General features: G+C 46.7%; 1 protein-coding gene across 2 annotated transcripts in view; it reads left to right on the top strand.

Annotated features, from left to right (window-relative positions):
- Positions 1-910, top strand: part of LOC120917293 (synaptotagmin-1-like) — an 80006-nt gene extending 79096 nt beyond the window's left edge. For both annotated transcript variants that reach the window (XM_040328485.1, XM_040328484.1), the window contains exon 9: positions 193-910. In XM_040328485.1, the coding sequence (XP_040184419.1) occupies positions 193-426 (234 nt within the window). In that variant the 3' untranslated portion in view covers positions 427-910. The remainder of the gene's footprint in view (positions 1-192) is intronic.
- The last annotated feature ends 16088 nt before the right edge of the window (positions 911-16998 follow it).

Genomic DNA, 16998 nt, shown 5'->3' with positions numbered 1-16998 from the left:
TCAGAGCTGGATTAACTCTTTGTGGCAAAACTGGGCACAGATTATAGGAAATCGTATACTCTACATTGTGACAGCAAAAAAAAAAAAAAAATCAGGTTTACATCCACTTTAATAATATACTATATATACTACTGCACATCTACGTGGATGGCAAAGCCTTTGTATGTTTAACGATTTTCCTTTCTCCCTCAGAATGTGGATCTGATCATCTCCGTGTGGGACCATGATAAAGTCAATAAAAACACGCAGATTGGGAAGATATTCTTAGGCTGCCGAGCATCAGGAAATGCTTTGCGACACTGGTCAGACATGCTGGCACATCCCCGAAGACCCATAGCGCAGTGGCACACTCTTCAAGCAGCAGAAGAAGTTGACAAAACTCTGGGACTAAAATCTAATATAAAACTTCCTATTCCAGGGAGATAACCTTGTATCTTGAGATTCCTGAGTCCGGGCCGCCATAAAAAATATCGGGGTTACCTGCGACCTAAAATCTGGTGCCTTTTTTTTGGGTCACCATTTTTTAGCTTATTCTGTTGTATGTGTGAGGCAAGATTACTTCTACACTCATCAATCTTACAAAATACAGCAAACCCCACTGGATCGTGTGCCTTAGTACACTCTTGATCTGATATTGGGCAGTTTGCAGTATGATGCCCCTTTTACGCAGTGGCAATAGTTTTGCACAAGGGTTCTTTCCCCTCCCCCACCCTCCTAAAAGAGAGGGAAAATTAATTTTTTTTCCTCAGATTGGTGGCCATTGCAGTCCCCATCTCAAACTTCCATTGGCCACAGCAAGACAGGCCATTCCCGTGTCTAGTAGAACCATTTTCTCAAATTCTCCTCCATTCTTCAACAGGAGGACCATTTCTTTAAGACCCCTTTCACACTGGCACTTTAGCGTTAAAAAAGCGCCTGTAAGGCACCTGAAAGAAGCTGCATCTGCAACCCCAAATTGAAAGCCCGAGTGCTTTCACACTGAGGCGCTGCTCTGGCAGGGCGTCCAAAAAAGTCCTGCAAGCAGCTTCTTTGCAGTGCTTTAGGAGCATTGAATACACTGCTCCTAAAGCCCCCTTCCCATTGAGGGAGCTTTTTTTAACGCCAACGTGCCTGAAAAACGCCCAGTGTGAAAGGGGTCTTAACGGCGCTTTACCAGCATTTTTCGGGCGCTGGTAGTGTGAAAGGGCTCTGAAAGCACTCGAGCTTTTACATTGGAATTGCAGATGAGGCTTCTTTCAGGCGCTTTACAAGCTTTTTTTTACGCCAAAGCGCCTGAAAAACGCACGAAAAACACCCCAGTGTGAAATAGGGCTGCGCATCTTCACCGGTCTCTCGATTCTGCGATGCATCACGATTATTGCGCTCGGTTTTCATCCAAAAAAATTCAAGCAGTCAGAAGAACTTTTTTTATTTGATCCGTTATTAAAAAAAAACAAAAAAAACAACACTCCTCGCATGTAGCAAAGCGTAAACACAGCAGACTGCCCCAAAACACTACAAGAGAGGGTCAGAGGCTGCAAACATGACAACAGGAGAGGGTCAGAGGCTGCAGACATGACACAGGAGAGGGTCAGAGGCTGCAGACATGACACAGGAGAGGGTCAGAGGCGGCAGACATGACACAAGAGAGGGTCAGAGGCTGCAGACAAGACACAAGAGAGGGTCAGAGACTGCAGACATGATGCAGGAGAGGGTCAGAGACTGCAAACATTATACAGGAGAGGGTCAGAGGCTGCGGACATGATACAGGAGAGGCCCCACATTATACACACCCCCCTTAGTACAGACCCCCGCAGTATACACACCCCCCATTTTAGTGAAGACCACCACAGTATAGACACCCCCCCAATTTAGTGCAGACCACTGCAGTATAGACACTCCCTATCCCACTTGGTGTAAACCCCCATAAGTATAGACACCCCCCTTAGTCCAGACCCCCGCATTATACACCCATCTCACTTGGTGCAGACCCCCATCAGCATAGGCACCCCTCTCCCACACGTCCATCTACATAAAGTTTATGGTACAGACCTCAGAACAGCGTGTCCCCCTCAGGAACTTCCTCCTCACTGGATGTAAACAGGGAGGAGGAGGAGGAGGAGGCGGCTTCAGTCCCCATTGACACGAGCGAGTGTAGAGCAGCGGGCGGTTTAAGCTGTACCGCGACACCGCTGTAGTTGGCCAGGAAGAGCAGAGCAAACCTCTTGCGGCTCGACTTCCGCGTTGCAGGAGCTTCAGGTCACCTGACCAGCCGCGTCACACCCTCACACAGGCTCCTGTGAACACTGGCTGGGGAGGAAAAGAGGGCGCGGCTACCGTCATCCCCAAATAATCAATTTTTAGCTGTAGCAGCATCGATGCCGAATCGCACACGGTCGAATCGCGATGCATCGATTCTGCGATGAAATTTGACACCCCTAGTGTGAAAGCGGCCTAATTCTATGATTGACGCTGTGTAGCAGAAACCACTTCAATTCCCACTAGTTACTGTACAACAGAAACTTCTTCCAACTCCTTTCCAGTAATTTCTCATTTTCCAGTGTTATTTCCTTTGAGTGTTTCTGCAAAATGGCTGCTTTTTTTTTCTGGTCATAGTACCAGCGGGTTCCTTGACCCTAATCTCATGGCTGGTGTGTGTGAACTTTTCCCTGCCTTGCTACAGTGAAATCACCTACCTCTTGTGGCAGGGATATAGTATTTCCCTTGTATTTTAGGGCAGGACATACCTTAGTCCTTTTGGTCAATGAACACAAAGGCCCAGATTCACAAAGGAGATACGACGGCGTAGCTCCAGATACGCGGTCGTATCTCTGAGTTGTGCCGTCGTATCTATGCGCCTGATTCTTAGAATCAGTTACGCATAGATTTCTATTAGATCCGACCGGCGTAAGTCTCTTACGCCGTTGGATCGTAACTGCATATTTACGCTGGCCGCTAGGGGCGTGTACGCTGATTTACGCCTAGAAATATGTAAATCAGCTAGATACGCGAATTCACGAACGTACGCCCGGCCGACGCAGTACAGATACGGCGTTTACGTTAGGCTTTTCCCGGGGGAGAGTTACCCCTGCTATATGGTGGCATACATGCGGCGTACCAATGTTAACCACTTAAGGACCAGCCCATGTACATATACGTCCACAATATGGCACGTACAGGCACATGGGCGTATGGGTACGTCCTCGCCTATTAGCGGGTGGGGGGTCCGATCGGGACCCCCCCCGCTACATGCGGCGGTCGGGTCCGCTCGGGGAGCGATCCGGGACCACGGCGCGGCTATTTGTTTATAGCCGCTCCGTCGCGATCGCTCCCCGGAGCTGAAGAACGAGGAGAGCCGTGTGTAAACACGGCTTCCCCGTCCTTCACTATGGCGGCGCATCGATCGCGTCATTCCCTTTATAGGGAAGACACGATCGATGACGTCATTCCTACAGCCACACCCCCAAACAGTTGTAAACACATACTAGGTGCACCCTAACTCCTACAGCGCCACCTGTGGTTAACTCCCAAACTGCAACTGTCATTTTCACAATAAAGAATGCAATTTAAATGCATTTTTTGCTGTGAAAATGACAATGGTCCCAAAAATGTGTCAAAATTGTCCGAAGTGTCCGCCATAATGTCGCAGTCACGAAAAAAATTGCTGATCGCCGCCATTAGTAGTAAAAAAAAAATAAAAAATAAAAATGCAATAAAACTATCCCCTATTTTGTAAACACTATAAATTTTGCGCAAACCAATCGATAAACGCTTATTGCGATTTTTTTTACTAAAAATAGGTAGAAGAATACGTATCGGCCTAAACTGAGGAAAAAAAATGTTTTTATATATGTTTTTGGGGGATATTTATTACAGCAAAAAGTAAAAAATATTGCTTTTTTTTCAAAATTGTCGCTCTATTTTTGTTTATAGCGCAAAAACTAAAAACCGCAGATGTGATCAAATACCACCAAAAGAAAGCTCTATTTGTGGGGAAAAAAGGACGCCAATTTTGTTTGGGAGCCACGTCGCACGACCGCGCAATTGTCTGTTAAAGCGACGCAGTCCCGAACTGTAAAAACACCTTGGGTCTTTAGGCTGCATATTGGTCCGGGGCTTAAGTGGTTAAGTATGGACATCGTTCCAGCGTCAAATTTTGAATATTTTATGTCGTTTGCGTAAGTCGTCCGTGAATGTGGCTGGACGTAATTTACGTTCACGTCAAAACCAATACGTCCTTGCGGTGTATTTGGAGCAATGCACACTGGAATATGTCCACAGACGGCGCATGCGCCGTTCGTAAAAAACGTCAATCACGTTGGGTCATGGTTATTTTACATAACACACGCCCCCCTGTTCCAAATTAGAATTAGGCGGGTTTACGCCGGCCTATTTACGCTACGCCGCGGCAACTTACGGAGCAAGTGCTTTGAGAATACAGCACTTGGCCGTCTAAGTTGCAGAGGCGTAATGTAAATCAGATACGTTACGCCCGCGCAAAGATACGCCGATCTACGAGAATCTGGCCCAAAGAGCCTTTGGTAGGGATACACCAGCCACTCCTTGCCCATTCCAAACGCTTTCAGCAACAACATTCGATCGCATATATTCATATATTCCTATTTAAGTGGTGACTGCCTGGTATTTTGGCAGTATAACCAGATAGTTATGCAGTCATTAAACATTAGCTGGGATAAACCTGGCATACGATCCTCCTCTTCCAAAAATTGCACATTTATCCCATCAAGCGAGTAAATGGCGGCCCTATCAGGAACCTGTTATCATACCAAACAAATGAGCTGTGTCTTTATATGTCTTATCTTGCACAGTCTGTCTGATTGAGATATATATTTATATAAAATTTCCTGTACATTCATAAATTATATCCTTACAAAATTCAAGTCATGCTATGTGGACAAATGTTTACAACTTGAGAGAATGAAGTAAAATATATGTTCTGTGGGCCTTACAAGAACAATCTAAAATATATTTCTAGCCTTTTATTTGAATAAACCAAAAATATCTATATCAAAAAAGTTTCCTAATTATTTTGTGTCAAAGTTAATGTTTATTTGTATGCGTAACTCTAAAATAATGAAGAATTTGTTTCTTAGAAATGTTGGGATATTTTAGAATCGAAACCAATAGATGGCAAATATGAAGTTTATGATATATTCCTTAAAATTTAATAATGGCAGTTGAATTCTAAAAACTTGAGAAAAGAAATGCAAGTCATGCCATGTGGACAAATGTTTACAACTTAGGAAATTAAGTAAAATATTTTTCGTGAGCATTACAAGAACAATCTAAAATAATATTTTATCTTTTTTTATTTTAGTCTTTTATCCTTTTTTGCCTTTTATCTAAATAAAACAAAAATATCTGTATCGAGAAAGTTTTCGAATTGTTTAACCACTTGCTTACTGGGCACATAAACCCTCTTCGTTCCCAGGCGAAATTTCAGCTTCCGGCACTGTGTCGCTTTAACTGACATTTGCGCGGTCGTGCGACGTGGCTCCCAAACAAAATTGACGTCCTTTTTTCCCCACAAATAGAGCTTTATTATGGTGGTATTTGATCACCTCTGCGGTTTTTATTTTTTGCGCTATAAACAGAAAAAGAGCGACAATTTAAAAAATATATTTTTTTTTACTTGTTGCTATAATAAATATCCCAATTTTTTTTTTTTTTTATATTTTTTTTCTCAGTTAAGGCCGATACGTATTTTTCGACGTATTTTTGTAAAAAAAAATCGCAATAAGCAACTGGTTTGTGCAAAAGTTATAGCGCCTACAAAATGGGGAACAGAATTATGATTTTTTTTTTTATTATTTTTTTTTTTACTAGTAATGGCGGCGATCTGCGATTTTTATTGGGACTGCGATATTGCGGCAGACACTTTCGACACAAATTTGGGACCATTCACATTTATACAGCGATCAGTGCTATAAAAATGCACTAATTACTGTATAAATGTGACTGGCAGTGAAGGGGTTAACACTAGGGGGTGAGGAAGGGGTTAAATGTATTCCCTGGGTGTGTTCTAACTGTGTGGGGGGAGGGTGGTGACCGATGCTGTGTCTCTATGTACAAGGGACACAGATCGGTCTCCTCTCCTCTGACAGCACATTGAGCTCTGTGTTTACACACAGAGCTCCACGTCCCTGCTGTTACTTGCTGTGTCACCGCCGATCGCGTGTACCCGGCGGACATCGCGGCCGCCAGGTACACGAATCGGCTCCCCAGCGATGCGCCGGGACAGTGTTTACCCGCTGCGCGCCCCCCAGAGGCGCGCGCGGGTAATGCTTTTAAAAAGACGTCCAGTTGGCACCTGAGAGCCGCGCTGTTGACGTCTTTTGTCAATAGCGCGGGTCTCAAGTGGTTAAACCGATCACACACACGATCCGAAAATCGTACGAAAAATTCCGCTTTCGAACCGATCGTACGATAATCAAATCGTTGGTACAGAGCTTTCGAGAGCCGATCAGGACAGTTCATCCGATACTATTCTATTGGACATGCAATGCCAGATCGTACGATTTTCGTTTAATCAGCACAGCTGTCGTTCGAAAATGCAGTGTGTTTACCCCTCTCCACCGCTCCTTCCCATTGAAAACAATGGGACACTGCGGCTATATCGCCCGCAATGCGCCGCTGCAGAGGCGCATTGTGGGCGGTATTAACCCTTTTTCGGCCGCTAGCAGGGGTTAAAACTGCATAATAAAAAAAAAGGTACTCACATTTACAATAACATAGAATTGCATTGAATGAAACGAGGGGCGAGCTCCCCGTTGAAGTCACGTGTTAGTGACGTAACGCGTAGGACACAGGCATACGGACACTTGAAGTGACGCGATCAGGTCTCGAGCTCGCCGCTCATTTCATTCAATGCAATTCTATTTTATTGTAAAGGTACCTTTTTTTTTTATTTTTTTTTATTAAAAGGGTTAATACCGCCCACAATGCGCCTCTGCAGCGGCGTATTGCGGGCGGTATAGCCGCAGTGTCCCATTGTTTTCAATGGGAAGGAGCGGTGGAGAGGAGTAAACACACCGCATTTTCGAACGACAGCTGTACTGAATAAATGAAAATCGTACGATCTGGCATTGTACGAAAAAAAATTCCATGCATGCAGCAGTTAGGTAAGAAGGTAATACACCTCCGGGTGTCACTCACACCGAAGAGCCACCTGTCACCGAAGTCCCTGCACCTTTTCTGTGCGAATCCAATGTGAGTTAAGCCATACAAACTGTATGGCTGAAATCGCAATGCACAGAAGTAGGCAATGGTGGAGGGAGATCAATGCACAGGAGTCCCTTCATCCTGACACAGCCTCTAGTGCTGGGGGGGGGGGAGGCTCCCAGACCCATGCCGCCGAAGGGGAGTCCCTTCACCCCACTGCAGCCTCTGGCACTTGGGGGGAAGGCTCCCAGACCCATGCCGCCAAAGGGGAGTCCCTTCACCCAGCTGCGGCCTCTATCACTCGGATGAAGGCTCCTAGACCAATGCCACCAAAGGGGAGTCCCTTCACCCTGATGCAGCCTCTGGCGATCGGGTGAAGGCTCCCAGACCAATGCCACCGAAGGGGAGTCCCTTCACCCTGATGTAGCCTCTGGCGCTCGGGTGAAGGCTCCCAGACCAATGCCGCAGAAGGGGAGTCCCTTCACCCTGATGCAGCCTCTATCGCTCGGGTGAAGGCTCCCAGACTATTGCCCCCGAAGGGGGAGTCCCTTCACCCTGATGTAGCCTTTAGCGCTCGGGTGAAGGCTTTCAGACCTGGCTGGATTTTTTTTTTCATGACACTAAAAATATATTATATATAAAAGTACTACAGCGCTACTATGATCAAATAAGGAAAAAAACAACCAAAAATACCAAATAATAAAGCTGCATACATCAAAAAAGGTGCTAAACCAGTAAAAAAGTGATATAATAGGATGAATGCGCTAAAATCAACTTTTGCTATTATACAGTACACATCGTGTGTGTGATATATATATATATATATATATATATATATATATATACATACACTGTGTTGAAACAATAATCAAACCCAATGTAAATCAAAAAAAAATTCCACAAACATACTGTATATAAAAGTGCACTTTTGCATCAGTGCAAACACTGTGAAGTGAAGAAACACCATGTGAAAAAAGCAGCAAAACGAACAGTTCACAGTTCCAGCATGTAGACTAGCTCAATGATAGGGAGTTCCTGTGATGTGTTCAGTACTTTGCCGTATCTTCTATCCCCAGTTTAGTACTGTCACTTGCTGTTTCAGAAGACCAACTCATACAAAGAAAGGGTAGAGAAGAAAACACAGAGGGATGCTCATAGTGTAGTATGGCCGAGAAACAGAGAATTTGTGGACTGAACGAAGAAACCACACTCACGAATCCTCAAGACACAAACAGCCTGTAGATACAGCTCAGTGCGGCAATCTCCTCATGCGGATGTAGTTCCGTGGATCGCGTCACTTAGGCTCCTCCCCCACTAGTATCATCACTGGTCACGTGACTTTGTCATGGCCAAAATTATATGACAGCCCCGGATCGGTTCACAGATCGCAGTGCGAAATGTGGATTCAGACAGGAATTGGATAGCATGGGTGTGAACACCAACTGTGATCTGATTCCTGTTGCAAATCCAATGTGAGTTCTGCAATGCACAGAAGTGGGCGATGGTGGAGGGAGATTAATGCACAGGAGTCCCTTCCTCCCGACACAGCCTCTAGCGCTGGGGGGGGGGGGGGGTAAGGTTCCCAGACCCATGCCACGGAAGGGGAGTCCTTTCACCCTGCTGCAGCCTCTGGTGCTCTGGGGGAAGGCTCCCAGACCCATGCCGCCAAAGGGGAGTCCCTTCACCCTGATGCGGCCTCTGGCACTCGGGGGAAGGCTCCCAGGCACCACCGGAAAAGGGGTTACTTTATCCTGATGTAACTTCTATCTCTCAATTGAGCGCCCCAGACACCACCGAAAAGGGGTTACTTCATCCTGATGTAGCTTCTAGCTCTCAGGTGAGCGCCCCAGACACTTACCACCGAAAAGGGGTCGCTTCCAGCTCTCAGGTGAGCGACCCAGACAAACATCGTATGAACGATATGGTTAATGAAAAGCTGACAGCCATAGTTTCAGACACTCACGATAAATTCCTCAAGATTTGGCAGCCTTGGGTGACCTACATAAGACCGAACAGGTGCGATTCCACGCTCCTATCAATCTAGTACCTGCTTGCCCCCCACCCCGCGGATTTCCCCTTTTCCCTACTGCTCCCACTTTTATCCGTTATCCTGCTTAGCTATTCTTTTCTCCCCCTCCTATCCCTCTTTTCCCTTTCTCTTTTCTTTTGCTCTTTTCCTTTATTTTTTCTCATTCCTTCCACTTCTTCAGGCCTCCGGGCTTACGCCTGGTTGACATGGTCATAGGGTTAACATTGAACACTGTTTTTTTTTTTTTTTTTTTTTTGTATTTCTCCATAATCTTCATGGAATTGATGGTGTGATCAGACGCTGTATATGCATACGCCCATATGGTCGTTCCTTATCCTTACCCCAGCAGCAAATCTTAGGATGTTGAAGGCCTCTTGAGCCCCTTAGGGAAAGAGAGCCTTGACTGATGGGGGCATGGCCAGGTAAAGAATAAGGTCTCCAAGGATTGGTTGCTAGAGGAATGGGCTGGGCCCGAGATCTGAAATATTATTGCCCCAGGGAATTCTGGGTCTTTTAAGGAACGTGCCTGGAATTGCTGGAGGGGGCATCCATCCCCCGTTTACTTTACTGAGTACACATGGACATACTGTCGCACTCCTTTTGTTTATGATACCTTATGTCTAGCTCCTATGTGATCTTGGATGCGACGTGCTGTACTGTTGAAGTGATTATTATTAATAAAAACCTTTTGTACAAGAAACATTTTTTCAAGGAGCAAAAATGGTGGGGGAAATTAATAAAAAAAAATTCAGTTATCCTATTTTGTCATTGAGGCGTTCTTACTATAGTGATTTTGGCTGACAGTCTTGAACACCATCTAGTGGTTAAAAAACATATTTCTTTCTGTGTCTGAACAGTCGATCAGTGCCTTTGCCAGAGACAGCAGGCCATTGCATCAAAAAAAGATTTCACTTTGTGGTTTGCTTTAAAGCGGTTGTAAACCGCATAAACTTTTTTTTTTTTTAAAACCTGCAAGGCAAAAGGCATAATCGGCTAGTATGCACCGCATACTAGTCGATTATGAAATACTTACCTCGGAACGAGGTGAACACCACTTACCTGGTCCATGCCGAGCAGGATGTCATCTTGCTCCGGCGTGTCTTCTGGGTATCGCCGCTCCAGCGCTGTGATTGGCTGGAGCGGCGATGACGTCACTCCCGCGCGCGGGAGATTTAAAATCGTCAGGGTCCGGCGGATGCCGGTCCTTTTCGCCGTGGATTCCCCCCTGCGCATGCGCCGCCCACATTGCGAGGGGAATATCTCCTAAACCGTGCAGGTTTAGGAGATATTCTCCTTACCTACAGGTAAGCCTTGTTATAGGCTTACCTGTAGGTAAAAGTAAAAAAAGTGTGTTTACAACCACTTTAATGGGAGAATAAACAGTGGCATCTCCAGCTTTCGTATTTAGGGGGGGGGCACATGGGGGGACAGGGACAAAAGTAGGGGGGCCAACTATAAAATGCAATTGCAGTGCACACACTTACCCACAGGTCCAGGCTAGAATGTCAGGCATCATTCACACACAACCAGGAATGCTGCCGATTTTCATATTTCCCACACATCCCCTCTCTTCAGATACAGCACACCGGTATAGTGTGGGCGGGACTGGAAGGAGGAAGAGGAGCTGTATTCCTCCCTGCTCTATGTGAGGAGAGTGGGGGGGGGGGTAGCTGGACTCGCTGGACTGTGAAAAAGTGTCATAGACTGACACTGGGCTCAGCTTGCAGTGAACACTCTCAAAATGTACAGGCTGGTTCTCCTGTCCTAAGGACGGGAGAAATCGGTCTGTTTTTTCAGTAAATGAGATGAAGGCTTGCCCCCCCCCCAGTGCTCGTGGAGTCCTTCCTGCAATTCGCTCTTCTCCGTGCCAATGAGGATGCAGGGGAAGGAGCAGATCGGGCAGCTGTGGTTGTGTGAGCGCTCGCATTATGCAGTGTCAGCGAGCAGAGGGAGGGGGGAGGAATCCCCCCACAGGAGCTGACTGGGTACGCTGTCCCTCTCAGGAGAGACTGTGTTACTCCAGCGGCAGCCCGAGCAAAATACAAAAAAAATAAAAAAAATTGTTTTGGTGGGGGGGCCCTCTCGCCATTGAGAATAAAACACTACAGGACTTTAAAATAAACAATTTTTTGAAGCCCAACTCCTGGAACTTGAACGTTCCAACTCCCTCTTTGCTGCAGACCTGGAAACTTTCTGTCTTTTACACAAGAGCTGATGCACATTCAGTCTGCATGATATCCAGCCTTATACAACACCATTGGCAGCAGTGCCCCTGTAATAAGCATGCCCCTTTGGTCCTCTTGGGGTGTCATCATTCCATACAGTGCACACTGCCTCCAATATAAGTAAAGTCAGAGGACTTGATCCACAATGATATACTGCACTGTGCAACGCCAACACACAGTACCTACATCCATCGTCTCTAGTTGCACAGCTGCACTAACTTAAAAAATGACAGGAGTAGGCAGAGTTAGAGTGGCCATACATTATACAATTTTCTGTAGATTTACCTTCAACTATGTAGTGCACTGACCTGCATAATTGGATACAATTGAAAGTGTTGTTTAGTTTTGACCTCATATTATATGTTTTTTGGTAAATCTAAAAGAAAATTGTATAAGAAATCTGAACATGTATGGCCAGCCTTAAAGTAAAAGTAATGGTTCCATTTTTTTTAAACAAACATGTCATACTTGCCTCCACTGTGCAATCCGTTTTGCACAGAGTGGCCCCGAAATGCCCTTCTGGGTGTCACGATGGCTTCTCTCCGCACGAGCTAACCCCCTCCGAGGGGGTTACCTTGCAGGCACGCTCCCGTGTGATACAGCCAGTGGCCATAGCCCCCCAGCATGCCGCATCATTGGTTTAGATTGACAGCAGCGGGAGCTAATGGCTGCATTGCTATCAATCTAGCCAAGGAAGAGCCGACAAGAGCTGGGGGGAAAGCAAGGCGGGATTGCGACCACAGAGTTTCGGGGATCAGGTAAGTAAAACCGGGGCTCGGGGGCGGGCCCAGCAAGGTGTTTTTTTCCCCTTAATGCATAGGATGCATTAAGGTGAAAAAACATGAACCTTTACAACCCCTTTAAGATGGCCACACACCATACAATTTTCTTATTCAATTTCCTTTAGATTTACCTTCAACTGTGTAAGAGAGGGGGCTGCCTGATTGCATACAAATTGAAAGTGTTTAGATGTGACCTTCTATTATATGGTATATCTAAAGGAAATCTATAAAAGCAAATTGTATAATGTATGGCCAGCCTGAAGCCCTGTACACACGGGCCAGAATCTCTTGCTGCCCGAGTGTACAGACATGCCTTTCAAAAGAACCGCGGTCGTCCTGAGTGCCCGTGACCTGATGCTGTGATGATTATATGATGTATTGCCTGCTTTTATCGAAAAGATTAAGTGCATTTCCTATTTTTTATGCATTTTAAATATGAAACCAAACGGAATTATGCTATGTGCCATCATTTGTTTTCTTCCTCACATGGGAGTTGATGCTTAAGAGGATTGGATTTGAATTACCCTAGGCTGTGAACAGTGTGATTATACAACGCTTATTATCCAGCGTTGTCTGGTAAGAGTTTTCCCTGCCTATCTCACAAGTGGGGGTGTTGGTAAAAAGGATAGTACTGGCTCTGTTCCTCTCTTCTTAATCACGGATCAACTTTGGGACTATTTCTATGACTTTGGACTCTTATGCCATAGTATTTAAATTCCATTTAGGAGCGCTGCCTAATATATATTGATTTATATGTTGTATGTTATAAATTTAAACCGGTCTTTGGATAGGATATAGTAACAGCTCCAGCTGTTATTAGCTATCTTTTGAGGGAGGTGTATTGTAGATCCACGTATCCTCTCTGTTTTATTATTTTTTCACCTTTATAGTTTTATTTCTATAATCACTACCTGTCTTTTTAAGCGCTGAGTTTTTTTTTAGGAAGGGCCGTTCGAATTGGTTTACATATTTTACATGCTGGTTACTACTAATGATACTATTCTTATTCGCAAGTTCCTAGATATGGTTCCTTATTATTCCCTTCAAAAGTTTACAAACTATTGGTGTAAGGCTGGAAAGGGAATTACCGCTCCAGATGGAGATGCTTGGTTAATCAATCGCCTCCTAAAGACCACAGGTGCTGGCTTTTGCAGGAGTGCGGCTGTCCAAATATTTTCTTTTTGTTTTCTATTGGTGTAAGGCTGACTGGCCTGTAGTTTCCAAGTGTGTATCTTGGCCCTTTCTTGAATATTGGTACCATGTTAACTTTACACCAATCAGCTGGTACCATTTGTCAAAATGCTTTCCCTAAAGATTAGGAGTAATGGTCTGGCAATGTCCTAGTTCTTTAAGGACTCTCGGGTGCAAGCCATCTGGTGCTGGTGATTTGTTCATATTAAGTTTTTTTTTCTAGTCTTTTTTGAACACTGGCTTCTGTTAACCACAAGGGCACATTCCTCACTGTGTTGCTAACCCTATGATCTTGTCTATCATACCCTTCCTTTTCTATAGTAAAAGCCAAAGAGAAGAAAGTATTTAATATAGTTGCATTCTCCTTGTCACTTGTAACCAACAACCCTTGATCATTCTTTATGGGGCCAATATGCTCCAATGTAACTCTTTTACCATCAATATATAAAAAATAAAAAAAATGTGTGGGATTCTTTTTACGCTCCTCTGCCAAGTCTTTCTCATGGTCTATTTTTGCTGCCCTGTTTGCGCTCTTGTAGTGCTGGAACATTGATGGTATCCTCTCAGCCTTATATTTTGTAAAGCACTGTTTTCTCTTCCGTTCATGGACGGACACAGCAGCCTTTGACTGTAGGTTATATCCGCTTCCTTCCAGGAGAGTTAGGCAGAAATACAGCACTTAAAAATTAACTTTTTGGGTGAACCTCCACTTTAACAGTAGATTGAGGCTCGTTTTGTCAAAGAGAATCGGGTGTTTTTTTTTTAAATCGAAGCAGTACTTACCGTTTTAGAGAGAGATTTTCTCCGCCGCTTCCGGGTATGGTCTTTGGGACTGGGCGTTCCTATTTGATTGACAGGCTTCCGACGGTCGCATACATCGCGTCACGATTTTCCGAAAGTAGCCGAACGTCGGTGCGGAGGCGCCGTATAGAGCCGCACCGACGTTCGGCTACTCGTGACGCAATGTATGCGACCGTCGGAAGCCCCCTCCCTGAGCCTGCTTCTGGGGATGTCTCTGACGCAGAGTCGGACCCTGCTATTGCTGCCCTTGGTTCTCTAGTGTCAGAGGCTGCGGGTTTAACCCACGCGGACAGTGAGGATGACTCTGCTTCAGGGTCAGTTGCTGACCAGGAATTTGTTGAAGCTCTTATTTCTGCGGTGCGTGATACTCTGAAACTTGAGGATGTGGCGGAGGACCTGAGTTGCCAGTCCCTTTTGGGTTCCGCAAACCGCCATGCACCTGCGAAAATGTTTCCTTGTGTTCCTTATTTGGACAATATGTTGTACAAGGAAAAGGATACACCGCAAAAGGTTTTTGCCGTTCCAAAAAACTTTCCAAAAAAAGGGTCTCTCCTCCGTCTGTGGACCCTCCAGATTAAGCAAGGCCACCACGTTGCCTGTGGAAGGGGCTCCTGTCTTTAAGGACCCTGCTGATAGGAGAGTGGAGGCTGTGGCCCGCTCCCTATTCACTGTAGTAGGTTCAGAGGTGAGGCCAGTTCTGGCCGGGACTCTGGTGTCACAGACTGACTGCGAGGGCGAAGCTCCTGCTGCAGGAGCTGGAGGAATAGGATGCTTCCGAGACCTGTAAGGACCTGGCTGAACAATTGGTTCAGGGTCTGAAGTTCGTCTGAGTCGGTCCTGGATACGCTCCCCTTGCTTTCCAGGGCTTCCGCCTATGCGGTGGTATTGCGCTGTCTTGTGTGGCTGAAATGCTGGTCTGCGGACCAGTCCTCTAAAAAGGCCTTAGTGGATTTGCCCTTTAAGGGTGAATGACTTTTTGGGGCATCCCTGGATGACATCATTAAGGATGCCACTGGTGGTAAGAGCACACTGCTCCCAGTCTGGGAAGGGCAAGGAGCCTCGCCGCAAGCAAGGACCCTCCTTTACTACCCCAAAGCGTTTTTTTCGGCGCCCGGCGGGAAAAGGTCCGTAAGGTGCTAAGGCCCCCGCTGTGGGGCAGAAGCGCACCTGGTACCGCAAGCCCAACAAGCCTGCGGACAAACCTGCTTCCGCATGAAGGTCTGCCCCCGCCCGGGTGGGGGGCCGGCTTCGCGAATTCGCGGCTCGGTGAAGGTCTCTTCTCTCCGACCGTTGGGTTTGCGAAGTGGTTGCCTCGGGGTACAAGATAGAGTTTCTCTCTTGTCCACCAAATAGATTTTTTCCTTCCAACCTCCAGCTTCCTCCGGTTCGCCGGCAGGCCCTGTCAGGGGCTGTCCGGGGTCTACTGGACAGGGGGGTGATTGTACCAGTTCCCTCATTGGAACGGTTTCAGGGGTTTTACTCCAATCTGTTTGTGGTCCCCAAGAAGGATGGGGTCCGCCCTATCCTGGACCTCAATTGCTTTGTCAAGGTGCAAAAGTTCAGGATGGAGTCGATTCGCTTTGTCATAGCGGCACTCCATCAGGGGGACTTCCTAGCGTCCTTGGATATCATGGACACATACCTACATGCACAAAGCATCAGAGGTTCCTGCGCTTTGCGATCGGGGAGGATCACTTTCAATTTGTAGCTCTCCCATTCGGCTTGGCCTCGGCACCGCGGGTTTTCACCAAGGTGCTCGCCCCGATACTAGCCCTGCTGAGACAGCGAGGGATCGCTATCGTGGGATATCTGGATGACCTTCTCCTGCGAGCTTCCTCAGGCTCAGAATTAGAGGAGGACGTGTCTATCACGTGTCAAACTCTCCAAGAGTTCGGCTGGCTTCTGAATATCCACAATTCAGTGTTAGTTCCGTCCCAGAGACTGGAATACTTGGGACTAGTCCTGGACTCCGCGGAGGCGAGAGTGTTCCTCCCGACGGAGAAACTGAAGACCCTGCAATCTGCAGTGAAGCAGTTGTCGACCCAGAAGTGGTCGTCTCTTCTGGGTCGTTCCGGCTCTATCGGTCGTGTAGATTCCAGGAGTACAGAATTGGCAAGCCGACTTCCTAAGTCGCACAACTCTGGATCAAGGGGAGTGGTCTCTCCACCCGGAGGTGTTTCGGGGTCTGTGCCAAAGATGGGGCACTCCAGACGTGGACCTCCTAGCGTCCCGTCTCAATCAGAAGGTGCCACGGTTCGTGGCACCTTGGGGTCGCTATCGCCTGATTTACGCCTTCCCTCCTCTGAAGCTTCTTCCTCGCCTGCTGCGCAGAGTGGAAGCAGGGTCCCAGATTGGCCGCGCCGCTCCCGGTACGCGGACCTGGTGCGTCTGGTGGCAGACGTCCCCTGGTGTCTACCCCTGAGAGACGATCTCCTGTCGCAGGGTCCGATCTTCCATCCTGCTTTATAGTCGCTGGCTTTAACAGCGTGGCTGTTGAGAGCCAGGTGCTAAAGGACCGGGGCCTGTCAGGCTCGGTGATCTCTACCATGCTACGTGCACGGAAGTCTACTTCACGTAAGATTTACCATCGTACGTGGAAAGCCTACATCTCTATGTGTGAGGAGATGAAGTGGCACCCTCGTACATACGTGGTGTCCCGGATTCTGCTGTTCTTACAGCGGGGAGTGGATCAGGCTCTCGCCTTGAGCACGGTCAAGAGTCAGATTTCTGCTCTGGCTGTTTACTTTCAGCGTCCCTTGGCAGCGCACTACTTAATACGCACGTTTGTGCAGGGGGTCCGGCATGTGGC

The sequence above is a fragment of the Rana temporaria genome, chromosome 11 (genome assembly GCF_905171775.1).
Source record: "Rana temporaria chromosome 11, aRanTem1.1, whole genome shotgun sequence".
Classification (NCBI taxonomy): Eukaryota; Metazoa; Chordata; class Amphibia; order Anura; family Ranidae; genus Rana; species Rana temporaria.
Note: the sequence above shows the minus strand (reverse complement) of the source record. Positions and strands in the feature narration are given on the sequence as shown.